The 23654-nt window shown below is 38.6% G+C and overlaps 1 protein-coding gene across 1 annotated transcript in view; it reads left to right on the top strand.

Moving 5' to 3' along the window:
• The window catches only part of LOC306833052 (transmembrane protein 163a-like), a 68045-nt gene that overhangs the window by 7623 nt on the left and 36768 nt on the right, over positions 1–23654 (top strand). Inside the window, exon 2 of the mRNA XM_079358108.1 lies at positions 404–523. Within this exon, the coding sequence (XP_079214234.1) occupies positions 404–523 (120 nt within the window). The remainder of the gene's footprint in view (positions 1–403; positions 524–23654) is intronic.

Raw genomic sequence — 23654 nt, 5'->3', positions numbered from 1 at the left:
ATAAATAAATTGTGTTTTTTTGTTCAGTGTTGTTTACAGTTTTGAATGATTGTGTGTCACAGTAACCTCCAGCCTTATACGATTTACTCATGCAACAGTAGCTTTGACATTATAACTAAAATACAACCCCTTGGTTCTTGAATTTATCTATAATCAGGATTACTTGGTGATTTAAAAGGCTGATCTTTAGCCACCTAAGTTGAATGTCAACTCATTGTTGTTGCAAAAGGAACTCCAGGATGAGTTTTATTCAAACCAAAGTGCTGGAAAAGGTCAAATGAACACTCATTTTTTTCTCTGGTTGTGTACCATGATCAAATAATTCCAACAATGAACATTACTAAACACATACAAATGAAAATGAAGAGTGTTGTTGTAACAGAGTTTTTATGTCTCCTTGCAGGTCTTCTGGAGAGCAGCATGCGCCTGAAACCACACGAGGCTCAGAGCTACAGAAAGAAGGCTCTGTGGGTTTCCTGGATCTCCATTGTGGTCACTCTCATACTGGCAGTGGCAGCTTTCAGTAAGAATTAAACAAAAAAACACTCATTCGTAGGCATGCAGCATGGACACAATGTGAATGGAGTTACTTTGACACGACTGACTGCAGCAGTTTGTTTCTCAATCCCTTGTTGGCTCAGAAAATATGTTGTCATCTTACGGTCCGTTTAAATCGTGGTGCAAACACATATGCACCTCCTGGGTCACCACAATGAGACCCAGGAGGAGAGATGAACCGGACAAAAAAGAGATGAGCATAAGTGGTCTTTACTTCACAAAACAAATACAATGAAGACAAATGCAAAAAAATCTGAATCGGGCAAAACAAGCTGAGTCAAAACTGTGGATTTCCAAAACTGAGAAATCGTTAAAAGCTTAAGGATTAAGATTACAAAGAATACAGCCCTTATTAACTCTTCATTCCAATGAATATGTCAACAGCACATCAGCACGTGAAAAAAACAACTTGTGAAACAAGTGAGCAAGACGATTTCATGGCTAGTAGCTTATAAAGTACACATTTTCTACACTTTCCTCCGAAGGGCCCGAGGATCCTAACTGCATGTGTGGCATCTTCAAAAGATGCCCTTTAGTCCTTTACAAAGGAAGTGTTACTTAACCTTCACTCATGTGATGTGGCACTAATTTTGAAATCAGTATATGATTATCAGAGCACACATTTTTTAGAGCCGTATGACGTTGAGCATGTGCCTTTCCCCCACAATGACCGGTCAAATAAGAAAATGAATGAGTCATGCCTATTATTATTCAAGGCTGAGAAGATAAGATGTGTTTGCAGAGAAAAGTTCTGCTGTTGTCAGGCACTGACCTTTTATACTTTTGATCGAGGGGTAACATAGTGTCAAGTTCAACAGTTGTAAAATGTCACTGGTGTTTGTTGGAGCAATTGAAAAAAAAAAAAACTGAAAATGAAAGAGTGGATGAACGTAAAAGACACAAATCTTGTTGAAGAGTGGCATGAAATAAGAGACAATTCTGTTAGAATGTGTGTTTAGAATAGAAAAGCATAACACTGTATTTGTACACTGTGTGGTTAGTTGTCTCAAAGACAGGGTTGGTCATTTTCTCCAGATACACTTTTTACTCTTCTTTATATTGAGGCAGAAACTCCAAGCAAAACCAGACTCATGTTGAACAGACATCTTTCAAAACTGTGTTGGGTATGGAAAGTGGGATAGACAGATGCAGGAAAACGGAGTGTATGGGTCTATGGTTATAACACAGTACTGGGGTCTGAAAATTCATTCAAGGAGAAGGAAAAAAAGCAATAGTCTGAGTTGGAAGTCGTTTTCTGATTTGATATGACGACTGTATCAATTACACTTTGGAGTTAAATCACACAACCACAGATTTATAGTATGACAGTCTGTGTGGAGATTATCCTTTAGAAGTTCTTTAAGCTACATCAACTTTTCCTCAGTGATCACTCTGATGTTGTGAAATGATGCAGCAATAGTTTCATCACACGTTTTTTTTTCGTCCTGTGATATAGAGGATGTTTCTTTTCATGCGCTGTGCTGTTGTGGGTGCAACAAAGGATGTTGCTTTGTCATCCTGCCTAAGCTTTTACTCACAACGTGTTCATATTCATTGAGACATTTTGTCAAATATGAGGATAGCTGACTGAGGCTAAACTCACCTATTTAAAGTGTGTGAATAAAACAAAATGGTTCAAAAAGCTGGTGGCACAGACTCTGCTATAATTAACTATGTCAAGCTGTGAAGCAAACAGTTTGTAACGAGCCGAAAAAGTGCACATTTTCCATTTCATACAGGACAAAGGCTCCCCCTTCTATGTTGAAAATTCACATCTGTGTGAGTCACGTCTGTATAAGTGTGCCCTGCCAATTTAAAAGCAGAATGTTAAGGTGTTGGCTTGCTTCCATGGCTTCCTAGTGGCAGAATATCTGCAGCAAATAACAAAAAAGAATACTTCCAATAAGATGAGAAGTGATAAAAATGATGTAGGTGATGATAACGAGTTCTTCCCAGACACTAATAGGAGTTTGTTATTGAATCAATACAGCCTGTGGTGGGGACAGAACCTTCAGTTTGTGCTTGACATTTGATCTCTTTCGATGAAACCACTCCAAGGAAGCAATTGAAAACAGCCTCTGTTAAGTATAAAAATAGAAAGTGTTCTTCTGTGTTGCCGTGTGTGTTTGCCTTTTGGAACCTGTCACTACTGACAGCTTCCAAAGAGACTTTAGCAAAAGATGACCCACAAAAGTGGAAACCACTGAAGACTGAGGGGAGCGTCCCAGTTATGGGAGGTACAGGTACAGCAGAGCACAGACAGAATTCCAAATGTTAGAAAAACTGCGACCTATAGAGAACTTTTTGGTGGGAAAATTATAAATGTCTATAAGTCTTTTGCCATCTGCCAGCATTGAGAGAAGTGAAAGACAGATGGATACGCATTGTGGAGTGAAGCTCTGAAAGGTGCGATGGTGCCAGGGGACGAGGCTGTGAGTCCTGGCAGGCAGCGTTTGGGCAATGGTGGTTATGATGGCTTAACTTGAAAGAACAGCAGCGTGCTGTTTCCTCCCACCTGTGCCCTAGTTTCTCAACTCTCAGTCTCGCCATCCTCTGTTTTATCTGGAACGTCCGGTCAGCTTGCTTCCTTAACCTTTACTTTCTTTACCTCCTCTTTATGTTCTCATCATATCCATGCCTCTTTGCCTCCGGTTTATCTTGTCTCTTCTCTTTATCTGTTTTTTTCCTGGGTCTGTGTCTTTTTCTGACCTTTAGCAGTATTTAACATTTATCACGAAAAAGGTTCAATACGTTTCCTTTTCCTCTCTTCTGTCTATTGTGTGGACTCAGGAATGTCTCGGTCAGAAGTGCTCGTCTACGCTCGCTCAAAAAAACGTTTTTGAGAAGTTGCCTTTTTGTGCTCACATGTCTCACTATTCACCTGTTAAAGTGGTACAAGTCCTCGAAGCTTTATCAGGCATGAAGACAACTCAAAGAGGCACAAGAGGGTAAGTTGTTTTTCTGTACACGTCTTTAAACTAGCAAGCAGACTGTCATGGTAATCGACAAACATGCCCAAAGACATTAGCAAGCTGACATCACATTTCCTGATGTATTGATCTGTCACACATCTCAGCCCCCACAGTCATAGGTTGTAGCTCTTACCAGATATATTGTAAATTCATCATTATGAGAAAAAAAAACAAGAATGACAGCTACTTCCTTGGGTTGCCGTGCTGAAAAAAAAAAAATATCCAAAGTGATAGAGCAGTAGACACAGTCGACCGCCCACTTATGTTTATTTCTGTTGTTTTATGCAAATAAGTGTCTGAGAGCAGACACGTCCCAAGACAGTTTTATATGCTGTAGGCAATTGATTTTTAGTGTTTTAGTAAAATGCTGTTTTGCCAGCATTAGATAATGTTTTATATTGTCATTGGCATATATTTTAATAATATTTCCCTTAATTCTATTTTCCCATTTATGTTAAAAATCCATAAATAAGTTAAACACAACGAGTTCTCAGGAGTATAAACTAGGTAGTGCACTGCCTTCCTTTGATAAAATGTTTCATTTGTTCATATTTTCACACTATTGCTTTACAAAGAAACCGACGTCCACCTTCCAAACCTGTGACCAAGTAATGCCGCTCTCCTGCAGTGAATTTTCCTGACTTTTTTTTTACCTGCTTCCTTCACACATTGGCTAATAAGTAGGGAAACAGTCTGCTAAAGTCATACTGAAAAGTTCAGCAATTGCATTCACACATCATGCAGCACACTTCATTTTCAGTCCATTTTGTGCATGTGTAAAACTACTGTTCGAATGAGTTTTATGGAGAGGAGATTAGCACATTTCCAACTACCTTATATCTGCAATTCCTGCCTGCTTTCTAGGATGTGGACCACACTCCCTCATGGGAGTTGTAATAATGCATGCAGGTTTAAGGAAGTCATGTTAGTTATCCAATCATTTCATCCATCCTTATACCACTTTTTCCCACTGGAGGTCACGGTGGGCTGGAGCCGATCCAAGCTGTCATCGGGCAAGAGGCCACAGGGTACATCCTGGACTGTTCCCCAGTCAATCACAGGGACAACACATAGAGACAGACAGACAGACAGCCACATTCAGACCTATGGGCAATGCAGCATCTGCAACTGAGCAAACCACTGCACCACCGGGCAATCATTTCATTCAGGGTGACATTTTGTCAAGGAGCTTATTACAGGCCTTGGTCAACCACAAATCATGGTTTTTCTTGCCTCTTTAAGAGCATTTGCTTACTTGATCACTGTGAATAGCAAAGTGGAGTTAACAAATATAACAACAAAAGTTCACTTAGTTCACTACCGACATCTTTAAAGGTAGTTTCTGTTTCATTTGGTGTTTGGGACTAAAATAGAACATTTGTGGCCTAATCATATACCTCCCCCAGAAGATTTTTTTGCCCCAGACAAGTTGGAATAAAAATGTAAAGACGGCTCTTATTTGTTGCAATCCAGCCTTAATATATGTGTGTTCAATCATAAGTAGAAAAAAAATGCAGTTTCTTTTGTATTTTCAACATTTACATGTGTCTTATTTGAAAACCTAACCCCATTTGTGGAGGGTTCTGTTGTCAGACATGAAGGGATTTCTGACTTGCATGTGTGTGATGCATTTGTTGTGTGCCTGCTTAGCGACCACAAAAAAGCTGATCCATATTCAGAGAGTAGAACAGACTGCGCAGCAACAAGGATGGTTCTCAGATTGCCTTACAGGCCTTCTCGGTGCAGGCAATTGGAGCTGGCCTGTGGACTAATAGGCTGCCGCACGATCAATCAGTGGCACTGCCAACAACCATTTAATGTTTGAGCAAGGGGATCGGAAGCTCGTGCTATGAGAGAGTAACAGAAGGAGCGAACAGGAGGGATGGAAAGGGGAGAAAATCTGAGATTGAGCGGTAGAAAATAGGACTGAAAGAGACGGGGAAACTAGGAGGGAGTAGAAAAGATTTGAGTTAAAATATAGTGAGGGCAGAATAGAAAAAATAAGGAAATATATAGTTGAGGTAATGTTTTTTTAAAGATTGGGTTTTATCTGCTCATGAATTGGCCATGACTTGCTGCCATCTGTCCTTTAGGGTATTGCAAACATGATAATAAAGCGCCATGAACCTGAGTCATTGTCCTGCATTTAACTTTATTCTCATGTTTTTTACAAGTTCATTTCCAGCACCAGATAGATAATGAGCACCAGATAGAAATGAACTTTTTTCCTGAAGCGAGCTAACAAATGCAGGTCATCCAGATGAAATAACACTCTCATTGCCATCCGCTCCAGACCCTCTACACAAAAATAGATTTTTACCACGACGATTGAAAGGTTTGGGGCAACTCCTCTATGAAAGAGCTTTGGTTACCATCAACTCTTTGAAGAACATAATACATTTTCCCTTTACTGCTAGTAATCGTTTGCACTGAGGACTGTTTTTTAGGCTAATAAGCACATAACACTTCCAATTTGCCTCTAAATGTATGCATAGTGTCTCATTAAAATAAGCTTAAGTAGCAATAGACCCCTAGAACCCTTTCTGCTTGGCAGAGCAGTTTCTACCTTTAACGGCTGCTCAGAGATTTACACTATTTTTCCTTCTCCTTTTTCTAGAGGTGGCAAAGACCAGCCCGTGTGAAAGATGGATTAGAGAAAAGTTATGGTGTAAGACAATAGCAGATGGATATATAAGGATGGAAATATGGCTGATGACAAAGACACAATAAGACTACAGACAGTATGAAACAAGTCATTATGCAAAGACTTCAACGCACAGCCTGCCTCTCTTTTCATCTGTTTCCTGTTTGCTCTGTTCTTCTCTGCAGCAGAGCTTTAATTACACAGATTTAACCCAGATACATAAAGGAAAAGCTGGATGTAGTTATTAATACGCCTTCTCTTACATCTATCTGTGCCATGACTTTGTAGTTGTAGATAGAAGGAACTCAGCCAGGGAGAGGTTTCATGGTGGTCTCAACATTTGCACAAAAACTGAACTTTTGACACAGTAAGAAGCTCAGTCTGTAGGAACATGGGTCTGAATCTGGAGGGTCGCTGGTTCATGTCCAGATAAGATAAGATGAGATAATCCTTTATTCATCTCGCAAACGGAGAAATGCACAGTGTTACAAGCAGCAAAGCAAGATAGCAGAAGAAAATCACACAGTGCAAAATGAAATTAGATAAAAATATAAAAATGTTAAAAAAAGGAAACAAAAATAGTTAAAAAGAGCCAGTAACTGTAACATGTAAGTCTGTATAAACTGGAAGTTATGGAAGTGATAGCTGGAGTGTTGCCAGTGCACTTCCTGCGTACTGCCGAGGTGTGTGTTTGGCTCTGACCTAATCACTTCTCACAGTATTAATTTACAAGCAGAAATTTGAGAAGTGATGGTGTGATATCTTAACACCCCCCTACTGTGAGAAAATAGCATTTAAATCAGTGCAGCTTAAGTTGAGCGCCTGAACTAGCTCATGGGCGTCTTTGCTTTAATGCATATATATGGCCCTAATGCATGGGATATATCTGGTTGTTCCCTTTTAGAATTATTATCCATGGTCCAAGTGTTGACGGCTGCAGGTGTCAAGAGTCGACCATGGTTGTTTATTTAAATTAAATCCCCAAAGGTCACCTTTAAATAATGCCATTAGCTGAGTTTGCTTTTTTCCCTCTCTGCCCTATTTTCAAAGGTTACAAGGTTAGAGTTATCGGTTTTAATTGACTTATTACGCTGATTTATTTACAGAGCTAATCTTTTATCTGCAACTGTTGTTTTTTAAAGAAAGCTCACTGGTAGACTGTTTGATGTTTTTACTGTAGTTCTAGAAAATATTCCCCATGACAAGAGAGCAATAAGTTTATCTCTCTTGTCAAGAATTAGTTTTTGCACTATTTGCACTAATAGTAAAAAAAGTTAAGCTTTAAAGACAAGCAGTTAACTGTTTTTTAAAATTAGACGAAATATGTTGTGTTCAGATACTGAACCATAAACATCCTTATTAAATAAAGTTGAGACATCAGAAAATGTTTAACTATAGCACAAGACGGTATTGTTTTCTCACAGGGGGCAAGGGATGGACTACATCGGACAATAATGAACATGTCTGTAGCTAAATCATTAGATTATAGGTCAACAGGGTGACAATCTGATGTCTGGCTTCTCTAACACCAGGATAAAGTGTTTAATATTATCAGGTTTCATTTGTGTTCATTAGTGATTTATCTGTTCCCTCATTCTGCCTCCACTTTCTCATTCGCTGGATCTGAGAGAATAACACAGCCGTGGTGAAAAAGCAAATGATGAATTACAGAAGGCAGAGAGCACACAATTGAGATGTTTGCATTCAGCTGTACTGTGCTATCTGCAGGCCATTCATCATATCTGGCCGGCAACACAGTCGTACCAATATCTGCCTCCCTCTCTTCCTTCCTTCTCTCCCCCTTTTTCTTTTTGCTACAATTCCATCTCCCCCTTCCTCTTTATTCCCTCAACCCCTCTACCCCGCTTATTTTTACTCATGTCTTCCTTACCTACACAAACCTCTTTCTTCTTGAGCTTCCGCTCTCCATCTTCTGTTTCCTTCTCCTTCTCCCTCCATCCACTCATATAGCCCCCTCCCTACACTTCTGTCTGTCTCAGAATAGAAAACATGATAATTTATTCATTTGTTTTCCCTCTCCTCCGTGTGCAGCCTGTTTTTCACTGGTAAATATCAAGTCACCAGCAGGGAGAAGTGCGAGACTGTAGCCTGTGGTGTTAAACTTTGAAATGAAAATCATTTATTTCCTGTTGTTTCGCTGCAATTATTTTTAGGGTGTTTTTTAGCTCTTTTGCTCTCCATTTTGTTTGCCTTGCCTGTGTTCTCATTACCATAATACAGGAGGTTTGCTAACTCTGTTTGTGCTTTCTCCCTGCACAGCTCCAGCATGTTTGGGTTTTGTGTTATTAAGAGCTAATTCTGAATAAACTCAGACTGAAGCCGTCATTATGTGACAGTACATTTGATTGCTAGCAGCCTTTACGTCACTCACATGTTGTTTCCAAAGATGTCGACAGACATGAGCTGAAGGGAAAGGAGTTGATAGGTGATGTGAGACTCCCATCGCTTTCAATTTGAGCTTCACTTCTACACCGTGTTTTGTCTGTTGTACAACCAAGAGTTAGAGAGAGTTACGGAAACAAAAACACTTTTTCTTTCAGGCTTTAAGAACAAACACGCTAGTTTATCGCCACACAGATGCACATGCAGTTAAACTAACAGACGTAATGCAGTCAGTTTTAAAGTAACAATCCCTGCGATCTTCATTAATGCATGTGAACCAGAGTTGTCACATTGCGTTGAAAAACAGGGAACTGGACCCAATTGCAGATTAACGAATCCAATTAAAGTTATGAAAAAAACCCCAATTATAATACAACTATTTATTTCGGCTAAAAGAAGTTAGAAAGACAAAACTATCAAAAAACAAAGTCCATCAGGAGAAACAGGAAGCAACGAGGAAACACAGACATGAACGGACATCCACACCAACAAACGATAATGAACTGACACAGAGCGAAAGAAACACAGAGACTAAATACACACAGGGATAATCAACACAGGTGAGACTAATGACACAGGTCAGCTGTGTTCGAATTAATAACTCCTTCTTGCAAAAGCAAGTGGAGAGGGTTTAGAGGTACAACAAAAGACCAAAAGAAAACTAATTAAAGCGTCAGACTCTGTTTGCTTCTTCTGCCACTTGTATCTCATGTGTCTTACATGTTCTGCCTCCTCAGACCACCCCCCACCCTCCTTCTGTCCAACACGGATCGTCTCCCACTGTGTGGGACTTGTCAGCCGGCCTGAAATGTTCGATTTGTTTTTGAGAGTACACATGTGACACGTCGAAAATTGCCTTCTCTGATGGCACTGCACTTCTGTCGATGTGCAGTGCCATAAACCAGTGGCTTTGTGAAGAGCAACCTATATGGTATGGACTGATGCATAGAATGAAAAATTATGTTTTTTTTCCCTCCAAGATACCACTTTTGAGTATCATGGTGCTGATTTTAGAACCACTCTTTGTCTGCAGTGTCGGTGTATGCAAGGTGTGATATTACAGACAGATGTGAGCAGACAGCCTCATTCAGTATTTCTGTTCAGTGTGCATTTGTTTTCTTAAATGACAAGCATAACAGTGTTTCCTCGAGGGAAATCAATCCCTTCCAAACTCTGAGTTGTTTACTCCACTATCTCAGCTGCATTTGCTTTCCTGAGGTACATACATCAATTATCAGTGGCATGCATCTACTACATCTTAGCTAATTCCTCTTAGATTTTAAACGATCTTAGTCTATGTGATGTCAAGTAGTTAATTCAATTGACACCATTTAATTAATTTTCTTTTTGCTCCTGACAAAATTTGTCAGATTTTACTTTCAGCAGACACTGACTATCATTTTTGGAAAGATTTGTTCCATTCATGGTTCATTATTTCCTCTGCCTGCACTTACTCCAGGATGTGTGCTTGTTTTTCCTGTCTGCTGATGTCAAGTATTTAAACCAAAATCGACTGTAGTTCAGTATGAAAAGGGAACTACAAATGTGTTCCTTTTTATCTAAATATCTCGCCCAGTGCAATTCCACGGTGGAGTTTTAAATGTATTGGGTTCTCCCCCTATGCACTGCATTTGAAGACTGACTCAATGCCAAATGCTGCTTTGTGAAGTAAAACTTCCATTGCTGTTTAAACATGTACACCAAGGTCACTAACAGCTCCCCAACTGCCTTCAGAATATTTCACACTTTCTTAATGATTATCAGCAAAGTTGGGTGTATGAATTGGAGCAAATACATCATAGGTTGCTATGTTGGGTAGGATTATGTCAGATTTGTTGACATCATTTCCCAGATTGGCAATGACAGTATTCTGCAAAGACATCTTTCTAAACGCGTATGTTTCCAGAGGGTACCATATCGTGAATTTTCAAAAACTCTGCATGTCATTCCTGCTGAACCATTTTACCAATTGTTGTGTTTTCCCCAATTATAGACGTTGAGTGCAGATGTAAAATGCCACACGCTTCCCCTCCACTTAACTGCCAGCTGCCGACAGAGAAACCCATTATCACTTTAAATGATCACTTTTCAGACTGCGTTGCTGTTTTCTGTAGAGGATAATTTGCCCTGAATTCCCACTTAATAAACAAGAATTACAGCCAAACGATACGGCAGATCAAATCACAGACATCCTCGCTCACATGACCCTACGTTTCAGTGTAGTATTCCACATATCTGTGTTCGTTCCACATGGTGTCCAATCCTTCAGGGGTTTATGCTGAAACAATAGTGGACAATGTAACATTCTGAAGCAGAAAGGGGGCCACAGACTCGCTGTTGCCTGGCATGTTAATCCTGGAGGTTAAATGTCTCATTCTTTGCTTTCTAGAAGCATTGTTGGGTGAACAGGATAATGCTTTCTTTTACAACCCCATGATTTGACGGCATGTGCTGAGACTGTATTTAACATTTACTAGCAATTACATAATGAATGGCAATGGGCCTGTGTAAGGTTCACTTCAGCAGCACAGAGCATTAATATATAGTGTGTAACTGTTGACAGAATGGGGACAAGGGTACTTTGACTATACTCAGGGATTGAGGAGTGACTGCGGTTGTTGCTGCTCAGTGTAGCTACAACCCACCATGAACCCTCACCGCACTGAGTGCAGCAAGAAAGATATAGAATTTGAAGAAGCATTTCTGTATTGCTTTTTATATTCTTAAATTTAAATTTAAAGACAAACTGTATGTTTTTCATGTGATGTTCAATGGGTGGAATCATTTTCCTGACATTTTTGAGCCAGTATCAAATCAAAACCTCTAACGTGTGTTGGGCAACATTTTACACATAAATACAAACAAAATCAAATATATGTTCTATATCGCTATCTCCCTGAGCCATGACCGTTCCATGTTTATGTCATGTTTACATGGATGGGACGCCCTAGCATATAATGCTGTTTTAGTCAGGGACGAGAGAAAAGAAGAGCAACACAGCCCACTGCTCACATACGTTAAGTGTCTTTAGGCCTTGGTCAATTTGTGTCAATGCCTGTGCAATATGAAGCTATGAGTTCACCAGAATAAAGTGTGCAGAATAGTAGAGGTATCCTTTTTGGTTTCATGCGAGTGCTCAAAGGCGACATCTACTGGATCAAAAAGTTGCAGACTCATCATTTGATTATTTATGGTTATTATTGTAGCATGTGTTGAAACTAACTTGTGACTGTTGGGATATTCCCTCATGATTGAAAGTGCATAAAAATAGTTTTTCTCTTAATCATAAGTTAATCATGACACCATTACTCTCTCATTGTGATTTACAACGTACAGCACCAAGTGACCCTTTTCATGCTTATCAAAAAATATCTGTAACAAGGAGTTAGGAAGAAAACTGAACCAATGAAATGTAAAATCCTTTTTCAGAATTGTATTAAAATAATGACAGTAAATCAGTAAAGATAAATAATACAACAAGTGATACCCCATGTTGGCTTATTTTATACTGTTGATGCATGATTGACAAACTGGCCATTTGACAAATTGCTTTTTGCTTTCTTTTCGTTTGTTTTTTTACCAAGCAAACACAATCCAGGTGTGAAGATGTCAACAGTTGTTCTTCATCCATCTTTCTGTTTCCACCCTCATTGGTCTTTCTTAAACTAAAAAACATGCAGAGTACCAAACCTTACCCATACTATATTATTGTTAATAGTTCCTTTTTTTAATGAGAAGCAATTAAATGAGTTTTCCATAGTTCATAGTTTTTTTGTTATCTAAAAACGTCTTGTCTCAGTGTTGTAATGCACTTTTCAACGATAACACATTTAGGCATTATAAATAGTCCCATGTGTAGGGTTGCCTCAAGCCAAAAGACTAATTTATCGATTTGTGCTTCTACGATATATTGTGGTTATTACACAAGTTCCTCACTGTCACAATAAACAGATTCCCTAAGATTTACATTCTCTGAGAGCAGCTTGGAGGTTGTCACCAGTTTCTTGCTTTCTCACACCAGATGCTTTAGTCACATTGCCCCTCTTTCTATTCAGAGCAATATCAGTATGCAGAATAGCCACGCACACACGCACATACACACACACACACACACACACGCTTATCTTGAAATGATCCTCCCAGACTCTTCTTTTCAGCCTTTCCACTGCCTAATGACTGCAGTGTCCACTTAGTATATACTCTGCTGTGTGTGTGGATCTGTGTGCGTAACTCTGGTGGTAAGGTAAATATTTGTCCTCAGACTCTGGTTCTGGAAGTGTGGTTATAAAATCTTTACAAGGCTTGGGATAATGTCACAGTTATAAATCAAAGTCTTAATGCTCCCGCCAAACACCCATTTTTCTCTGCACTTATTGAGCCTTGTCTTTTCTCTGCGTCTTTCACTGGCTTACGGCCAGGCACAAAATTCTAATTTAGTAGAATTGTGTTTTATTTTTAATTAAAAGCTCTTCTGTACCTTTCTTTTCTCTTATGTTAACTTCAGTTGAAGTCCAAAGAAGTCGGAACCTAATAAGTAAACAATCATTGGTAGAATTAAGTCCAGCCCATTACTGATATGATTTTAAAGCTGTGTATGAGCTGGAATTAAAAACATAAAATAAACATTGATACTTGTTTTGTTTCTGTAATCACAAGAATATCTTTGGTTTCTTACTTTATAGACTTTTTAAAAAAAAAACTTTTTAGAAATTAATTAAATTTAACTTTCTCTGAAGTCATGTATTGCATCTTTAAATGATAAAAACCCCTGATGATACCAAACAAAAACTGACAAAGTAAATGCTAATATGGACTCGTGCTTGTATAGCACTGCTGGTTTTGTGGCGGCTGGAGCTGGGGATCAAGCCCCCGACCTTCCAGTTGGGAGTTGACTGCCTCTGCCACCTGAGCCCCCCCCCCCCCATTACGAAGCAGAAGACTGTCTAAATCAAAGCTCTCATTACTCAGTTTACACAAATTGTCCTCTGTGATTAAATCGGCAAATGGTATGCAAAGAATGTTGGGTGGCATCTGTCTCACTACAAAGACTTGGAACAAGTGTGTGTTTGTGTGTGTATCTGTGTGTGCTTTTCTGTGCAGTAGGCTCTTTATGTTTTATACCATGTAGTCATGCATACTCTAATACACAACTTCAATCATTTCATTACATGCAATGATTAAACATGTAAGTGCATGCTAAACATGCACATATATAAAGTTATGAGTAATTTATGTAGCAAATAACATTAAAGATCACTGCACTAATGATTTGTCCTATGACAAAAGCACAAACTGGTGTTGCTGCAGTATTGTATTTGGTTTTGATAATTATATGTACGGTAATAGCACCAGAAAAGCAAAGACAGAAACAGACATGCAAATACTTTCTAACATTTCAAAATGAGTCTAATTGTTTTGGTTTGCGATGGATTTATGTTGGTTGTGCCATGGTTGTCAAGGCGATTCTGTCCACCTCAGCAGTGTTGCTTGGCCATGTACACAAATGCTAAATGGATTTTTGTTTAGGATTCACACTACATTAACTTACTGATGCCACCTTTGGGTTGTGACAGGTGCTCTAGATGTAGGAAGCACGCCAATTAGTGACTTTGTTGTGGTAAATGGGCCAAAGCGGCTTGCTTCATTGCATCTGTTCCAGTCAGGTCTAATGTTTAATTTTGATAACAGAAGAGAGGAATAGGGGGCTTATTTCCTTGAAATATTGAAGCAAAAAGTAGTTGTCTTATTTTTACCTCTACAAACTGTAATCAGTAAAGTCTTTAAAGTTTTGCTTAAAAAAATCATCCCTGTTTTTTTTTCTTTGGGTTGTTCTGTTCTACAGTTAATCATATTTGCGGTGTCTGAGTCTTGAAATTGAAGGGCTTTATCCTTGCAGACTATCATTTGGCGATGCTAAAATGCAAAGTCTCCTGCTGCAGCATTAACATTGAAGTCATTGATGATATTCTACCTCACTGCAGTAGCGCAGCGCTATTGATCTGCTTTTCAAGATTAAAAAAAAAAAAAGTCGGGATGATGAAGGACAGACACAGGGTTAGTCATTTGTTTTCCAAACAAGACAAAAGCCCAAGGCATCTAACATACATTTTAAATCATATAGAGCTTCGTTGTTGTCTCTTTTTTGCTTTCTACTTTAAACCATGAAACGATGATAAGCAAACATGCTAAAGATGAAAGAAAAAAACAGAAATCCAGATGAGTGGAAGGTTTGAGAACATAGCAGCTTTGGAAGTTCCAAGCACTCAACTGTGCTGACTGGTTGTTTGCGAGTACGAGTTTTCACACTGCACTTCTCTTGCACACACTTCACCTTGCTGTTGTTGTGTCAGGGATATCTGGGTAGGCATTTTTCATCAGAGGCTGTGGAGTGTTTTATCTGTGTATATGCTTGGCTGTCAAAAACCTCTCCATCTGCAGCGCAATTATAGGACCGACTCTCTCACCATCTTTTATCAGCCAGCAGCTCGGACTATTTTTACTCATCACTGATAAACCAAAGGAGGGAGGCGGTGTGTTGGGATATAAACATCAGAAGGGAATGTCTGAGTGGCTGTGAGTGTGTGTGTGTGTGTGTGTGTGTGTTCGGAACACTTCCTCTTCGTCACACAGTCTTGAAATGCTCTACCTATCATGTCAAGGTGTAAAGTTGGGGGGATATTTTAAGAGGAGACAAGAAGGACTTTTGTTAATTATGGGGGTAATGGTGTGTTTATCAGCCCAGTGTGTATATAGTCTCAAGTTATTGGTCTTTATCTTGTACATCAGTTAATGTTGCATGTGATCAATACATTGGAACAGCTTTGTAAATGTCATTAAATATTTATTACAGCTCAGTTAAAGGCACTATGCCTGACAAGTTTGCAGTGCTGATGTCAAGAAAAGCTACAAAAAAGTAACTTTTATACAATTTATGCAATTTACATGTCTATTTTCTGTCAACTAGAGGTGAGAGGAAAATCACGATTCTTATCTTATGAGATTTCGAATAGATTAATAACTTGGGTTTATCAATCACACGCTGCTAAGTCCCAAGGCTAGCTCTTTAACTTAGTAAATGGAGAAACATGAAATTCAGCTGGTCTCACAGATGACTGGAGTAGATCTTAAAGTACGTACTAATTAAAAAAAGACTTTGAATCTTGAATCCTAAATTGTTTTGAATCAAAAATAGATTATAAATCAAATCGTGACCCTATGAATCTAAAGAGAATTGAACCGTGAGACACCCAAAGATCCCCAGCCCTGTGAGCCTTTAAGTATGTCAGATTGATTTCACTAACAAAAAAAAAAGTCATATGAATATACATGTACAAGAGTAAATGGGCAGTGGTGTATTTTTTTTACAGGACTCCGATAAGAAACTTTCAGTTTGCATGTGTGTGGGCAAACTGTTATCCCTTCACAGATCTTGTCCTGTACATGCGTAAGGAATATTAATCATCATCCTGCCTTCTCGTAACAATCATATCCTAACTGTAAATCTTAAAGGCAGGTAATCTGCCGTTCTGATGCATGCTGTACCTTAATTCATTTGACGCCGACCAAAAAAGCTGTTGTACTGTAAGTATTACAAGTAATAATCAATGGTTGATTAATGGGTGCTAGTGAGGATTAACTCCATTTCAGATCAAGCCAAACACTCCTTACAGAATATTTTCCAAAGTCTAATTGCAGAGGAAGAGATATTCTGACATGTGGAATAATACAGATGTAAAAAGTTACCATAATCCATCCATTCATGTTCCACATTGAAAGTTTCGCTAAGAATAAGGGTACTCATCCATGCTAGCATCCTTTCTACAGTTCTACTCTGGAACAATGTTTTCAACCTCAATGCAAATGTCAGCAAGTGAATATGCAGGACGTGAAAATGCTGACATACTGTACAGATGTTTAGGAGTAAGGATATGCATGCAGCAAGCTATTGTTTGCTAATTAGTACAAACATTGATAATGATCAGTCACAAGTTAGTGTCCAAGCTTTTCACGATTCATATATTTAGGACATGAAGCATTGGAAATGTTGCATTCAACATTGTGTTTTTAGTAACCTTGAAAGTGGAGGAAAGTAGTTGAGTAAATCACATTGACAATTCATCCTCTTGAACGTATACAGCAACATAAGCAAGAAAGAGAGGTGTATCTGCTCCCCAATGAATGCGATGCCATTATTTTGTCTCTCTTTCTCTATTTTATTGTGTCTTCAGACTCACAGGGCATTAAAAGGCATCTGCTCCCTCATTCTTACCTCCCGAGGAGCAGGTGGAGGATTCAAGAGTGTTTCATGCCTGTTTTAGCCAAAAATTGGGTATTATTATGAGGTACAGTCATCCTTCGAGGGCCATGAATATATTTTCAATGACTTATTGGACGAAATAGTCACAACAGTTTAGTCCATATGCTGCCTCCATATTCCTCTTCTCACTATCACTGGAGCGCTGACTCCATTCTATTCAGGATCAGACCAAAGAGCTCACTTAAAGAAAATCACATTATGCTTCACATCTATGTTCTACTTTCTCTGGTGGATTATTTTACATCGCTTAAATTTATGAATAGCTTGAGGATCGAGCTGTTGATAATGGACTCTTATTGAACTAGCTTTTTTGGCCCGATGCAGTGTGGAGGAAACACAAAAGAGCAGACAGTGAAAGTCCCCGAGCCGCCAACAGCTCGGTCTACAGTGATCGATGGTAAACTGATGCTTACAATGGATCCATTAGCAGCCAGCCTGGGCTTCCTTATGCTGCAATTTGTTACCTGGGAATAGGCTGTGTACTGGCAAAGGTGGCCTCGGGGAAGAGAGACTGGGAAAGGCTAATTTTTTCCCCCTTAATGCTTGATTTTTTTATTGAACCGTGTGCTGTTTGGCTGATGAAACATGTAAATAGGAAAAGGAAAAGGCTTTTAGTGTTTAGTGTGGGAAGTTAAATCAAGCAGGTGAAACAATGGAGGGAAACATTACAGCGGAAAATGAAGATCATTTTTCTTCATTCAGCCAGGTGATTCCACGTTTGCTCACATTATTGTAAAGCAACATGGGACGAATGGTGAAAGCAACGTCAGCACCTCCTTTTCTCTATCATTGCTTAAAAATGGGGTCAAACCTTCTTAGATTATATTGACTGCAAGAAAGAAAAGACAGAAAGACAGAAAGGAGTAAAATTAGGGCTGAGGGAGGTTGACTGAAAGGCCATGCTTTGAAATCAAGTAGAAAAAGACAGGATAATGGCAGCAAGAGTGGGAAAAAATAAAGCAAAGCAGCATTGAAGTTACAATGGTTAAACAAAACAAAAATGAGATATAGCATTTTGTAGCCATATGGAGAAACTGAACCAAAGCTGAAAGGGTGCAATGCCCCACTCATCTTTCTGAAATCAGACTAATTTGTTTTTGAGGTTTCTGACACTCGGTTTGATGTCCAAACAAATTAATTGGATTAGTGGTTTAAAAGTGCTGCAGTGATCAGTTTTACACAAATTGACACAAGTATGAATACAATGTGTTTGTTTGTCATTTGGAATATCTAAAGATGCAGGTATTGATCTGATAAGCACTTTGAATTAAAGTTTTCAGAAAATTATAATAGCTGATGCAGTATTTAATTTTAACAGTCTGATCTCCAATTTGATCTCTTTTCTTTTAGACTTTAAATTCAAACCAATGTAATAGAATCATTGTTTCACCCAGGATGAAGCGGTACATGTGATGCTGGAGGTTGCAAAGGAGTCATGGGGATGGTGTTTTCTATTGAAAATATTTGAATCCACTCCCTTATTTATAACGCATTAGATATATATTAAGAATCAGAAGAATCAGCTTCAGAATCAGATTATTATTATTATTATTGTTGTTAATATCTTCACTTAGATTTATTCTCCAATGGAGAGTTCAGAAACACAAAGTCTCATCTTTTGCTCTCCATGCTTTGGGTTATATTACCCACATTCACACACCACAGAGAGAATAAAACATGGACTCGATGGCCATGGCGGTCACCACATAGAAAATGCTGTCTCTACCTCTACTTCAATTAGGGTTAGCCAAAAAGACGATGTGGAGGTGAGGCGGACCTTGCACGTCTTCACAGACAGCTACAGCTCAGCCACTGATATTAGTCAGAGTTATGCATAACTGTTATCCTTGATACTATTAAAATGGATGAGATTATTGTTTTTAATCACCCTTCTTCGAGCATAAAATGGGTTTTGCACCAGGCTGTTAACATGTTCTGCTGTTGTAGTTAACATTTTTAAAGGGTGTGTACGTGACTTATTGGCCTTTCCAGCCAGCCTCAAGTGGGCTCTCAAGGAACTGCAGTTTTTTACACACGCACACGGGCCGATATATTTAATACCTTTGGGGAATGATTAAAAAATAATTAATTCATATATGAACCTGCATGTCTCCTTTTTTTCCATACAGTTATTTTGTATAACAAGTGTTGGTGTGTAGCTGTGTGCCAGTTGGTAGAGTCGATTAATTATTAATGTTAAGCTTTTTAAATGCATATGAATATACATCACATGTTTGATCATCTAACCAGCGCAGCCCTGTTCTATTCAACATTTTTTATTATCTCAGTTCATGTTTTTGCAGCAATTTAAAACGGGTAGTTTCAAGTGTTTAGTCTTAATTTGCCGGTATCCCCCAGGTGGCAGGCCATGCTCAGTGCCATGAGAAGACATAACAAACACACACACCCAGACACACACGCACACACATGCATACTTGAGACAGAGGACTAATTTGCACTCAATTTTTGGACATGATTTGAGAGATGGCAAACTGTGACTAAGTGTGTCTCCGAAAGATAAGGTGTGCTAATAAACTGGAAAACATTTTTTTTTTCTTTTTCAATTACATGTTTTTTGGGGTTTTTTTTTTAATCACAGTGACTCAGATTGGAATTTCCATAATGAACTCTCACAGAAAAAATCTCAGGCTGAACAAGACACAGGCTACGTCGATAAATACATAAACATATATGAATATTAATCAGAGATCTTGTATTCTTCCACTTCTGTAAGTACAAACACTTAATACACTTTGTTTCAAGGGTTCTGTTTTGTTTGCATGATTCAAAAATATTGTTGACATGCCCATATTGGAAAAGAGCATTCACAGAGTGCATTTAAAATATTTATTTTATTTATTGGTTGTAAATTAAGCAATACCACTCTACAGTAGATGTTCTCTGTTTGGGCCATTAGCTAACCTACAGTAAATGTAGCTCAGATGAAATTCAAGCTTTTAGTAGTCCCCATCTGCAGCTCAGCTCGGCTCAGCTGTACTTTTGAAAGTACAGACAGTATATACTGTAACAACCTCTCACTCAGCACCAGTACACACTATATTGTATCAAAGCCAGTTCCAATTTAAGATCAGAGCAGAAACAGCAGCAGTGCCAGCATCACTGGAAGTGTTATACATAAGGTATGTGAGAAGCTGCACCGAGTGATAATTAGTAACCGGTTTATCCATCCTAGTCTTGTTTGTGCAGAACTTCTTTACATCTTTACGGGCTCTTTGCTTGACAGGTGTGATAGCTTGTTACGTACATGAGTTTAGGAATATAAGAAACCGAATAGAAGGGTTAGGGCCAATGAACCTCCTGAGCAAAGTGCTTATGGTTTTATTGAGTGCCAGAAAATGAACGGTTTTCCTTCAGCTATGTGCTTAATCTGACTAGATTTTCTGATGGATTACAAAATATATTATTGTTGTTTCTGTAACATAAGTACGTATATGTTTTTGTTTATTCATACACATCCCTCATTGCTGCATCTGGATAGGCGTTCTTTGTATTTTTGACCTCATTTCTTACTTTGAATCCCGTTAATTACAGCCCTGATAAATTACTGCAAGCATTGCTGGTCCTATAATTAAGCATACATAGTAGCTCAGTCTGTTGGGATTTGGGTTGGGAACGGGAGGGTCACTTGAGTAATGCACCGAACCCCCAACTGCTTGGCCACTCTTTCATATGCAGCCCCACTCTGACATCTCTCCAATAATGCATGTCAATATGTCCTGTTTGTGAATTTGTGTATTTCTCTAAGAGAAGCACATATCTCAATTACTGAGTGTAAATCCACAAATTCCCCTCTGACATTAATACATTAAAAGAAAATGGACTTGCTTTAGTATTTCTCAAGTTACTGTATATTTATCAAATAGAATTAAAGAGGTACATGTGAGAGTATCAGAGGAACAAAAGGTCAACAGAAGATCCACTCACCCAAACAAAATATAATAATTCAAGTCAAATTATAAGAGGTTGAATTCAGCAAAGCTTTCAATAAAGAAAACCAAGGCTAAAAAAGAGCCATTCTGTGCCAAAATATGAAAAAAGAAAAAGAGAAAAAAGCAGACTAACACTTCATTAACACAAATGCTTATTTCAGCAATAAAGAGCAACAGCTCCTGTGACATGTGGCTTAAAGCATAGCATATAACACATTGCTAAAGTGATAGGAAGGAAAGAAAGCAGGATGGATTACCACAGGAAAAAAAAGTGTGAGGATGAGCTAATGGCACCTCTCTCTGCGGGCGCAGGATGACAAAGTGAGAAATGTCAGCTGACAGCCAAACCATGTCGGCTGTTTGCTTCCTGATCACCTCCAGAGCAGCACATGAGACACAGAGAGAGGGATGTCACAGTTCTACAGCTTTTTTACTGTACAGACGGCTGGATTTGGTCTGTAGCATTACACGCCTTACATATGATCACTACACATTACAATTATCTTTGAATTATGTTATAAGGTAATCAAATAATGTCTTTGACAATTTTTGATGCACTTTTAATGATCAATAGGATTAAAAGTACTGAAGCTTTAAAACATTTCTGATCTTCAGTCATATGTCTAACTAAAGGTTCCAACACAAGCTATACAGACTCTCGAAATCTAACTAATACGTTGGCAAAGTTTTGGTACTGCAATGTTGCCAACGTATTTGTGCTGTTTAGATAGTGTTCAGGAACATGCCAACATTTCTGGCAATTTAAACCCCCCATAAGCATAACATAAGATCATCAGACCAGCATGTTCATTTCTGCTGTAAAAACTATTTTTATTTTTTATTTTATTTTTACAGGGAGTGTGTGTGAGTTTCAGTGCTCCTTTCGTCAATCTTGAGTGAACATTTGACGAATTGCAAAATGTTGCACTTCACTACACATTGGCTTCATTTATCCACTTTGGAGGTTAGCACTTGGTCTTCCTTTATATACTGTCATTTAAGTTATTATCAAACATTATAGACTGTAGCAAATAAATACAACCGAATGGTCTCCAAAGAAATACTTTTCACTTATTCTGATTTTATATGGATTTGTGTATTATGGCCAAACATAGCACTTTGACATCTTTGAAGTAGTCTCCTGCCAGCTCAACCCCATAAAACAAGAACTGTAATTGACAGCACTGAATCAAATATGCGATAATAGTTTCATGATCATACTTCTCACCTCATTTATTGTTCAGCATGATGAAACAATGTAACGGGTTGGGTGCAGATATGTTTGACTGAGTGACACTGGGCTGCAGCTGCTCAGCATCATTGTGGGATGGCTGCCTACAGTGGATAATCTAAACATCACTGTGACTTACATTTCACAATGAGTCAATCAATGTCAGACTAAGTAACATGATGGGGTTGTTTCAAAAAACACATGTGAGAAGACCTTTTTTTAAACACGCATAATTTGCTACCACACTCACATTTTTTGAACCTGAAAAACTGCTCTCTGAAGACCTTATCTGGCACTACCTCTTTATTTCATTTGATGTGAAGTTCTGTGTTTTCCTTTTTTAATTCTAAAATGCCTCAAAGACTGTCTTCTTCTGCCAAGCTCGACTGAGTCCAACACATCACACAGTTTTTTTGTCTCTAAAGCTGAGAACCAATCAGCAGCTTCTGTGCTCATGTTACCACGGAGAATGAGAATGAGACAGGACGCCCGTTGCTATGACAAAACTGCTTGTCACTGTGTGCATCTGATACATTTCACATCCCCCTCCTTTTGTCACATTGGATCAAGAAAACTAAATATACCTATGCAGGTGAGTCATTTGACAGAGAGGTCTGCACAAGACATAATATACTTCCTCTCAGAGCTTGTTTACTGGCTCTCCCCATCAATGGCCTGAAAGAAGATAACTAATGTGCAGTTCATAAATTACAGTTTTTATCTTGTTGGTTGGAAGCAAATGTTTCCCCTGTGACTCACCTCACATTTGTAATAATGGGATGGTTTCATAGCCAGCAGAATCTCTATTACTCACGATGTCCCATGGATGGTTAATATTTGATTAAATATACTGCTTGGGTAATCTGTCGCTGGTTCATACTAATATCATTTTATTACTGGTGGCATATTTCCTATGCTGATTAAATAAACCCAAGGCATTTAATCAACAGTGATAATACTCTTGTGAATGGTCTGCAGTTGTTTTCTTGTCTCTTCCACAACCTTCCAACATGGATGAGTTTGCTGTTGGAAGGCAAATGTCGTGATGTACTGTATGATTCGACATGAGTCTGGTGTCACCTATTAGCAGCTGCCGTGTTTGATTTTCAGGTTTATTTATGCTACATGTCCCTTTAATGAGAGAGCAGCAGGCGGACAGACACTTACTTTCACACCTAGAATGGAATGATGCCAGAGAGTCTATTAAAACATTCCCCTCAACAAGAGTGTAATTAATATTAATAGGTATGACATTTGGTCTTTTTAAATGTCAGTATTTAGACCATATAATTGCTGTTGCTTTCACTACAACCCAGTGATGCTCTAGTTCGCTGAAGACAATACTTTATTTTTTGAATCCGGATACACTTTGTTTTTATTGTTTTGAAACGGATGAGAGGCTCTGCAAAGTCTGTGGTGATTAGACACCATTGTAATGTCTTCATGTACAGGAGGAGCTGAAGAGCTGGACACTGATGAGATGATTGGTTGTGACTTGAGGTGGAGGAGGGTCGAGCTCGAGCGATAGAACTGAAACAACAAACTGACAACCGCAATGGAGAACTCATTTTAAATTTGC

Source organism: Symphodus melops, assembly GCF_947650265.1.
Source record: "Symphodus melops genome assembly, chromosome: 12".
Classification (NCBI taxonomy): domain Eukaryota; kingdom Metazoa; phylum Chordata; class Actinopteri; order Labriformes; family Labridae; genus Symphodus; species Symphodus melops.
The sequence above is the reverse complement of the archived record's forward strand: the minus strand, read 5'-3'. Positions and strand labels throughout refer to the sequence as shown.